This window comes from Neophocaena asiaeorientalis, unplaced genomic scaffold (genome assembly GCF_003031525.2).
Source record: "Neophocaena asiaeorientalis asiaeorientalis breed wild unplaced genomic scaffold, Neophocaena_asiaeorientalis_V1.1 scaffold828, whole genome shotgun sequence".
Taxonomy (NCBI): domain Eukaryota; kingdom Metazoa; phylum Chordata; class Mammalia; order Artiodactyla; family Phocoenidae; genus Neophocaena; species Neophocaena asiaeorientalis.
This window is the reverse complement of record NW_020175443.1, coordinates 643,907-652,813: the sequence shown is the minus strand read 5'-3', so window position 1 is coordinate 652,813 and position 8,907 is coordinate 643,907. Positions and strand designations below refer to the sequence as shown.

General features: G+C 54.8%; 1 protein-coding gene across 1 annotated transcript; it reads right to left on the bottom strand.

Annotated features, from left to right (window-relative positions):
- Positions 1 to 402: 402 nt before the first annotated feature.
- On the bottom strand, positions 403 to 8,208 carry NEFH (neurofilament heavy chain). Its single transcript, XM_024768034.1, has 6 exons — positions 6,828 to 8,208; positions 4,733 to 4,932; positions 3,630 to 3,754; positions 1,396 to 2,005; positions 1,222 to 1,359; positions 403 to 1,179 (listed from the first exon to the last, which is right to left on the bottom strand). The coding sequence occupies exons 1-6, from the start codon at positions 8,206 to 8,208 to the stop codon at positions 403 to 405; spliced, it is 3,231 nt and encodes a 1,076-aa protein (XP_024623802.1).
- Between the last annotated feature and the right edge of the window lie 699 nt (positions 8,209 to 8,907).

Below are 8,907 nucleotides of genomic sequence, written 5' to 3'. Positions count from 1 at the left end.
CAAGCATAATGTGTTTCTAACTGCTCATTCATTATTGCGGTCATCTGTCAGTTGCACATACAGGAAATAAATGCACTTATTTGGAGAGGAGGGGGCAGTTTTTATAGTCAAGTGTTTACATGTGGCATTCTGCATATATCACATTCGGCTACATAAGCTATCATAACATAATTGTCCATCGCCTAGGGAGGGTTTGGGGCGTGGGGCCGGGGTTTGGAAGGACCCTCTCTTGCTAACACATTGCTAAAAGAAATTCCTGTTTGGTGAAGGAGGGCCCATAGTCTAAGCAGAGTTTCTTCTTAAAGAAAAGGGAGAAAAAATGAAAATTGGTTACACCGACCCTTGAGCTCCCAGACCCTCCTGAGTTTCTTTGGCTGCTCTGGATGTTCCTCTCTCCCTGCCTTACTTCTCTCCCTTGGTGGCCTTGTCTTCTGTGGCCTTCTCTGGAGGCCTGCTGTCTTTCTGGTCTGTGCTAGAGGATTTCTCAGCCTTTTCTGCCTTGGCTTTGCCTGGTGTGGAGGCCTCCTTGCTGGGCTCCTTGGCTTGGGCCTCTGCTTTGGGTTTCTCCTCAGGCTTCTTGGCCTCTGTGGCCTTCCCCTCCTTGGCGTCCTTTTTCTCAGGTGCCGCTGGCGTCTCTTCCTTCTTTGGCTTTTCCGGCTCTTTCTCTGCTGCTTTGCTGGGTTCTTTGGCCTTGGCATCATCTGGTTCCTTCTTGGCCACCTCAGTCTTCTCTTTGGGTTTGGCTTCTTCCTTCCCCTTGGCAGCAGCCTCCTTCTCTGGGGTGGTTGCTTTTTTCTTATCTTCAGCCTCTTCCTTCTTGGCTTCAGCTTTGGGTTCTTTGGGCTTTTCCACAGCAGGGTCCTTCTTCTCCTGGACCTCGGGCTTTGGAGCCTCCTTCTTGGGCACCTCATCTTTCTTGCTGTCCTTCTTCTCCTCAGTTTTCAGTGTGGCTGGAGCTTTCTCTTCCTCTGTCTTCTTTGGGGGCTCTTTGGCTTTCACCTCCTGGGCTTTCTCTTCCTCCTTCATGGGGGACTTTGCCTCCTCCTTCTTTGGGACCTCCTTCACAGGAGACTTGACCTTCCCTGGGGATTTGGCCTCCTCCTTGACAGGGCTTTTGGCCTTCTCCGGGGACTTTGCTTCTTCCTTCACGGGAGACTTGGCCTTCTCTGGGGATTTGGTCTCTTCCTTCACCGGGGACTTGGCCCTCTCTGGGGACTTCACCTCCACTGGGGACTTGGCCTTCTCTGGGGATTTGGTCTCTTCCTTCACTGGGGACTTGGCCTTCTCTGGGGACTTCACCTCCACTGGGGACTTGGCCTTCTCTGGGGATTTGGCCTCTTCCTTCTCTGGGGATTTGGCCTTCTCTGGGGACTTCACCTCCACTGGGGACTTGGCCTTCTCTGGGGATTTGGCCTCTTCCTTCTCTGGGGACTTGGCCTTCTCTGGGGATTTGGCCTCTTCCTTCACAGGGGATTTGGCCTTCTCTGGGGATTTGGCCTCTTCCTTCTCTGGGGATTTGGCCTTCTCTGGGGATTTGGCCTCTTCCTTCTCTGGGGACTTGGCCTTCTCTGGAGACTTCACTCCTTCTGGGGACTTGGCCTTCTCAGGAGACTTGGCCTCAGCTGGTGATTTTGCTTCTTCTTTCATAGGGGACTCAGCCTTTTCTGGGGACTTGCCTTCTTCCTTTACTGGGGACTTGGCCTCCTCTTTCTCTGGAGATGCGGCCTCTTCTGCTGGGGGAGATTTTGCTGCTTCTTCTCCCCCTTCCTCCTCCTCTTTGGCCTCTTTCTCTTCTTCTTCAGTCACTTCCTCAGTCAGCTGGACCTCCTCTGTCTGTTCCTGCACAATCACAGTTTCCTTCTCTGACTTTTCTACCACCTTGATCTTCTCTTCGCTTTTGACTTTTATATGGGTGGATATGGCAGGGATTTTGGGGAGTCCTTCTAGAAGGGAGAAAGGACTCGGGCCAAAGCCAATCCGACACTCTTCACCCTCCAGGAGTTTTCTGCAGAATGGATAATGGAACACGTTACCATTAACTCAGAGAGCCGATCAATAAGTTAGGGGGCTTCCTGAGCTACTCTGAAGGTCCACCGCATCCAGTGATATGCACTTTGGTGGAGGAAGGGGTGTGAATGGTGGGCACTTTGAGACTGGAGAAGGTCACTTAGCAGATCATCCCAGGGACCACCCAGAACCCACACCCCAATGGCACTGCTCTTGTTTAATGCAGCTAAGGTTGCAATTTATAAAACTTTTTCTCCTGAAAAAATGGCCCTCAAGAGAAAACACCTATATTAACAACATTTATACTTATTGTCCCTCAACTAAAATGTTATTCAAGAGAAAGGTGGAAATATGAGCAAGGAATTCCACATGTATAAACCTGGGTTTAAGAGGTCTTAGAAGGTTCCCATTTGAATTTCAAGGGTCTCCTGTTACCTTATAGTCTCATCCTTTGGGTTTTAGGAACATGGTGGGGGCAGTTTCCACTCTTTCCTACTCACTAGATGTGTGACTTTAGCTAAGCCACTCAAACTCTTTCATCCTCAGTCTCCTCATCGGTAAAAACAGGGTCATTAAGAGTCCTAACCTCAGAGGGTTGTTTCAGTGAAATAATAAATTTTAAATACCTGGCAGTACCTACCTCAGAGTAAGTGTAGGGGTTACCCACACAGACCAGTGCTTTGCAAATTTAACGGCATGCAAATCACCCAGGGATCTGATTAAAATGCAGATTTTGATTCAACAGGTCTGGGGTGCCTTTCTAACCAGCTTTCAGATAATGTTGATTGTGCTACTCCATGGACAACACTTTGAGTAGCAAGACTACAGATTAGAGCCAAGACGTGGGAAGTGAAGGGTCATTAGCCAACAACTGGGACAGGTCTTCATGGGGTCAGCCCTGTTCCTTAGCAGGAAACTGCTAAGCTGGGAGGTCTCTTGGCTTTCTCATGGCTACTTTTTACTGAAGGCTTTCTCTGTGGCAGCCCAGTGGTACCTGTGTTACCTGGATTAGCTCAGGAACAGGATTAGCACCTCCTCCCAACAATCCCAGGACGTGGGTACTGTTATTATCACCCCTATTTTATTTCCCCAGGAAACAACTGCTCAGAGAGCTAGGAATCTCTAAGAGGTAGAGTTGTGAAGGCCCTTGACAACTCAAGTACCTCCTTTCCCTCCAAGCCAACCTCTAGCTGGCTGGATTTGGGAAGAGGGTGAGGAGGTTTAACCCTCTGAATCACTGTCAGAATGAAACTAAGTCACTCTCAAGATATTTGTCTCTCAAAAGGTAGAATGGTGGTTGCCAGGGCTGGGGGGAAGGAAGGGAAGGGAGTGGAGAGTTACTGTTTAATGAGCACTGAATTTCAGTTTGGGAAGATGAAAAACGGTCTGGACATAGATGATGGTGATGATTGCACAATAATGTAAATATTTTTAATGCCCCTGAACTGTATAGTTAAAAATGGTTAAATGGTAAATTTTCTGTTATATATATTTCACCGCAATACGAAAAAAAAAATTTTTTTTTTTTGTCTCTAAGACTGGCAGGCTACCTCACTGTGGGGCTTAAAATCCAAGGCTTCTCCTTCTAAGAAGCACCACCCAAAGGCCCCCTGGCCCCTCACCTGTAAGCAGCAATCTCAATATCCAGAGCCATCTTGACATTGAGCAGGTCTTGGTACTCTCGGAGCTGGGCTGCCATCTCCCACTTGGTGTTCCGGAGCTCAGCATCCAGCTGCTGGATGGCTTCCTGGGGAGGAGAAGTCACATACATGTCACGCGCCAGTCAGCATTCTGGCCCTCAGCACCGGAGGAGCTGGGGCGGGCTACGCAAACCCAACGTAGTCCTGTTCAGCCAGGCGTGCTGGGGCCAACCCCCACCCGGTGAAAGCTACGGATCTCATTCATGGACGTGAAAGCCACCTGGCACAAAACTCCTGCTGTCTGTGTAACCTCAGCCTGGGGAGTGGTCTGGAACGAAACACACCAGACACCAACAATGGTCATCACAGGTCAGTGGGATGATGGGTGAATTTTTACAGATCTTAAGCTTAGAAAGGGCTCAGTGGGAACACGGCCTTGTCTGCTTTGGCTCCCTGTCGTTTCCCCAGTGCTCCAAAGTGCCTGCCACACAGTACAGGCTTGGGAGGCATCTGTTGACCGAGACAATACACAGAAGCACACTCAATACGAGCTGAAGCTTCTCCCCTGACCCCAAGGCCACTTAGCCACTGCTTGAAGTGAATCAGTATGGCTGATTTTTATTGCCTCCTTTTTCTACAATCACCATATATTACTTGCATAATAAGCTCTTTAAAAGCGGTATTTTCTTTTGGCAGTTGTCTTTAACGGGAGGTATCTGCCAAGGCCTTCCCCAGGCTACCCTCACTCATAGACACTGGTTATTGTTTACTGAATGCCCACTATGACCAAGACCCTGCTGAGCACACTCACTCCTCACACGAAAAGGTCGTCTCTCTCTTTAAGCTTCATAGCTCTGCAAAGGAGGCTTTTTTTTTTTCCCATTGCATTGAGGGAATTCAGAGTCAGAGAGGCAGACACTTTCCTGGGGTCACACGGCTAGAAAGACATACTGGTACCTCTGGTATGTCTGACTCCAAGGCCCATGGTCTTAACTACGATGACCCCACTCAAAGAGGGGCAATGACTTGTCCAGGGTCACCCAACCAGGTGAGACAATCTGGCTCTCTGCCCCACCCCTGCCCACCTGGTAGGATGCAATGTCAGCCTGATGACGGTCCTCCAGCTCAGAGCGCTGCCTCTCCAGTGAGTCCTTAGTGCTTTTGAGCGCCTCCAGCTCTGTGGTCCTGGCCTGCAGCTGCCGCCGGTACTCAGTTATCTCCTCCTGTGCCAAGCGCATGGCGTCTGTGTTCACCTTGGCTGCCTCGGACAGTCGGTCCAGTCTCACTGGGAGAGAAGGGAGTAGGGCACAGGGTTAGACACAACTGGATTTGGATTCTACTGCCCAGACCTGGAAGGTGACACACGTGGGTTGAGGACCTACTGAGTGCCGGTGCCATCTTGGATGCTTAACTCACCGTATCCTTTGTGATAGGCAAATGACCACTGCCCAAGGCTGGTAGGCCAGTTTGAGCAGCAGAGCTGGGATTCAGATCTAGTGTCTATCTGGCTCCAAAGATCACATTGTCTCCCCAAACCTAGGATCTGGAAACTCTGCAGGGCAAAAGAAGCCCACATTTCTGGTCCTCCTGGTTCAGCTCCCCAGAAGAGGCTGGCAGTGCTGAGGGTCATATGTGAAACCTGACCCATAGGGCTTAACTCTGAGCTTGTGGTTGAACAAGTTAATGAGTCTGTGACCTTTAGAGGCATGAGGGCGCCGTGAGCCACCATGTAGCCATAGCCCCTTCCTTGCAGGTTTCTGCTTTGCAGAGACCAAGGTCACTGCAGAGCCTGGGGCCTGCGTGCCAGCTTCTCTGTCCCTTCCTGCCCCTTGTTGCGCATTCTCTAGCACAGGAGCCCCTGTGCCAATGGCAGCCACACCCTGGCCCCTGTGAGCAATGGGCTGCAGGTTCCCAGAAGACTTTTCAGGGACCAGTGGGGGTCTGGAGGCTAGTCTGAACCTCCTGAATGTGGACATCCTGAATCCTGAGATAATGACATTCAGGACCTGAGTCTTGGGAGTGGGGGAGGAAGAAGGGATGCCAGCTGGGTGGTCCAGAAGTCCTGAGATGGATGAAGGGCAACGCCCAAGAGAGCAGAGAGGTTTGCTTTGGGAGGAGCCTTGCTGCAGAGATGGGGGAGGGGATGGTTCTGCCACTGCAGAGGAGAGGAAGGAACTGGAAAAGCAATGCATCAAAATCCCAGCTTTTCTGGTTTTTCTCTGCTAGTACTGGCAAAGACTTAGAAACCATCCAGGTGGGTGAGGATTCTTACGCACTGTGGATCACAGACCTGTCTGAAAATCACTGAAGCCTCTGTACCCTCTCCCAAGAACAATGCAGAAGTTTTACAGACAGTTTCAGGAAGGCTCATGGAGCTCCCCAGGGTAAGAAGCCCAGTTAGTCGACCCCGCTTTCAACCCCAAAAGAAATGAAAACCAGAGAGGGCCAGTGTTGGTCAAAGTCACCCTGCAGGTGCTGCGCACAGCTTCAAAGCTGCTGCAGCTGCAACCTAGCTGACTCGGGGTGGCACGGAGTTGGGGGAGGGAGATGGGTTTGGGAGGCTCCCGGCTTTTCTGAAGGGGAGCAAGGACATTAAAGGGCCCACAAGCCACTTCAGCTTCAGGCACCAATTGGTTGTAATGGTGGTCCCCCTGGGGAGAAAGAATGTGAGAATGACCCACCCTCCCCAACTGTAGTGGGGAGGAGCCCGATAGGTGTCAGAATAGGGTTCCCTGCAGTGTGCAAGAAAGGGGGCGGGCAGCATTGGACAGGGAAGCCATGGTACTTTGAAGGGCAAAGAGCGCCCCAGCGACTAGAAGCTGGCACCGCTCTGGAGCAGTAGAGGGAACCTGATGACGAGGGGCCTCATAATGGGGTTACCAAAACTCGGGAGAAGGAGCAGAGAGGACCCAGAGTTGAAGGACAGATATAAGGACCCTGGAGAAGGCCAAAGGAGAACCTAGAGTTGGGGGGAAGGGGGGGTGTTCCACAAGAGGCCCAGAGTAAAACTGTTTTTTAACTAAGGGGCATGCGCTCTGCAGGAGGAAGCTGAGCAGTGCACCATCCAGTCCAGCCACCTCTATGCAGAGTCCACCAGCACCCTAAGTCACGCCACCCTTCCCCTCACTGACCGACCAACAGAGGGCGCCCCATCCTCCCTGTCCCCGCTCGCCTGCGAACCTCGGAACCACTCCTCGGACTGTAGCGTGCTCTGCACTGCGTGGCCTTCCAGCTGCGCGCGGATCTCGCGCAGTGCCGACGTCACGTCGCACTTGAGGGCGTCGCGCGCCTCGGCCTGCGCCTGAGTCTGCGCGGCGCTGCTGCCCTGGATCTGGCCGAGCAACTCGCCCACCTCCTGCTGGTGGTGACGCCGCAGGTAGCCGCACTCTTCCTGCAGGGCCTGAGCCTTCTTCTGCAGCTCGACGCGCGCCGCTTCGGCCTCCTGCGCAAAGCGCGCAAGTGCGCGCGCCGCCGCCTCAGCCTCCTCGCGCTGCCGGGCCTCGTCGTCTAGGCGCTGGCGCACGTGCGCGATGTCCTCCAGCAGGTGCTCTTGCTCCAGGCGCAGCTGGCCGCGGGCCGCGCCCAAGCGCAGCACAGCGCCGCGCATCTCGCGCACCTCGCGCTCGTATAGCTCGCCCATGGCGGCGCGGCCTGCCTGCTGCTGCCGCAGCGCCGCCGCCTCTCCCTCCAGGCTGCGGTTATGTGCCTCGAGCTGCCGCACCTTGTCGATGTAGCCCGCGAAGCGGTCGTTCAGCGCCTGCAGCTGTTCCTTCTCGCTGCGCGCCGCCGCCGCCGCCACCACGCAGCCCTCCGGTCCGTTGCTCAGCGTGTCTAGCGAGTCGGTGCTGGAGGCGGCTCCCGTGCCGCGGAAGCGGCTCGGCGAGGCCGACACGGAGCTCACGGACGTCCGCGCCCATGAGTGGAAGCCGCTGGAGGAGCCGGCTGCAGAGCGCGCGCCGCCCTTGCGAGTCAGCCCGTAGTGCAGACTGCCGCCTCCGTGGAGCGGCGCGAAGGCGCCCAGCAGCGCCTCAGCGCCGCTGAAGCTCATCTTGGCCGGAGCAGGTGCGGCTGCCGGCGGAGTGGGAACCCGAGGCCGGGACGGGGCGGGCGGCACTGCGGTAGCCCCCGGCCGGCCGGCCCTTTTATAGCAGCCCGGCGGGGTCCAGCCCCTCAGCAGTTGCTGGGGGGGTGAGCAGGGGAGGAGGGCCCCGCCCTCTCCGCCTCCTCCCCCAGCGGCCCGGGGCCGGCTGGCTCCGCCGCAGTGAGAGGGGCGGGGCAGGGAAACCAAGGAGTGGAGGGGAATCGACGACGCAGCGTCAGAGAAGCACCCCCGAAGCAGAGTCAGGCGGTAGAGGACTCCCGGAGTGGACCGAAGGGGAGCCCCCTGGTGCGGGTCGGGAGACCCTGCTATTATGTTCGGAATTAAAGAAGGAGCCTGAAATGCGGGGAGGGCAAGGAGACCTGATGGGAATAGGGGCAGGATGCCTTCGGGATGGAGCGATAGAAAACTCGGTAGGATGAGAGGACCCCCGAATGAGAGGGAGCACAGGTTTTTCCTCATAGTTAGACCTTCAGGATAGGGGATGCAGAGTGTCTGCAGCCGGCCCGGAATAGGGGAGGGAGAAAAGTAATCCTGAATGGAAGCATAGTGGGCACTACAGAGGGTAGAGGTAGAAAACCCCTGAGTGGAGGTACACTGTTCCCCTAGTAGCTAGAGGGGCCACCAGGAGAGGGCTCAAGGAACTTTGCAGCCGGCTCCGGAATGGAGGGGGAGGACCTGGAGTTGGGGAGGGCGACAAGGCTGCCCTGAATTGGGCGTGTGGGAGACACTGCAGAGGATGGAGAAAGGAAGCCTGGATTGGGGGACACAGTGGTCTCCGCAGGATAGGAGGCAGGAGACCCTACAACCGGCCCCAGCAAGGAGGGCCCTCAGTGAAGTGGCAGAGGGTCCCCTGTAAAGGCAGGGTGTGTGAGGGTCAGAGAACCAAGAGTGGGCGTGCTGCGGGGAACTTGGCATGAAGCTGGGAGAGTTGATGCCTGTGGGGAGTTGGGGAAGTGACAGGAGGGCTAGGAGTCACTCAGGCCAGGGTCTGCACACTGAGGTCAGCTCCACAGTTGCTGGCAAATGACCTTGGACAAGTTGTCCCCCATCCCCCCCCCACTCGGTTTTCCCATCTTTACAGAGAAAGGACCTTGCCCTGGGTCGGGCTGCAACTTGAGACCCCCTGCTCCCCCAGCAGATTCTGACTTGGGGGATCTC

What these genes read in the sequence shown, in the direction of transcription:
- NEFH (XM_024768034.1), bottom strand. Translation starts at nt 8,208, where the DNA reads ATGAGGAAAAACCTGTGCTCCCTCTCATTCGGGGGTCCTCTCATCCTA. An exon ending in CTGACATTGCATCCTACCAG is followed by an intron (nt 3,755 to 4,732) that starts GTGGGCAGGGGT and finishes TCTCCTCCCCAG; the next exon opens with GAAGCCATCCAGCAGCTGGA. An exon ending in AGGCCAAATCCCCAGAGAAG is followed by an intron (nt 1,360 to 1,395) that starts GCCAAGTCCCCA and finishes TCCCCAGAGAAG; the next exon opens with GCCAAATCCCCAGAGAAGGA.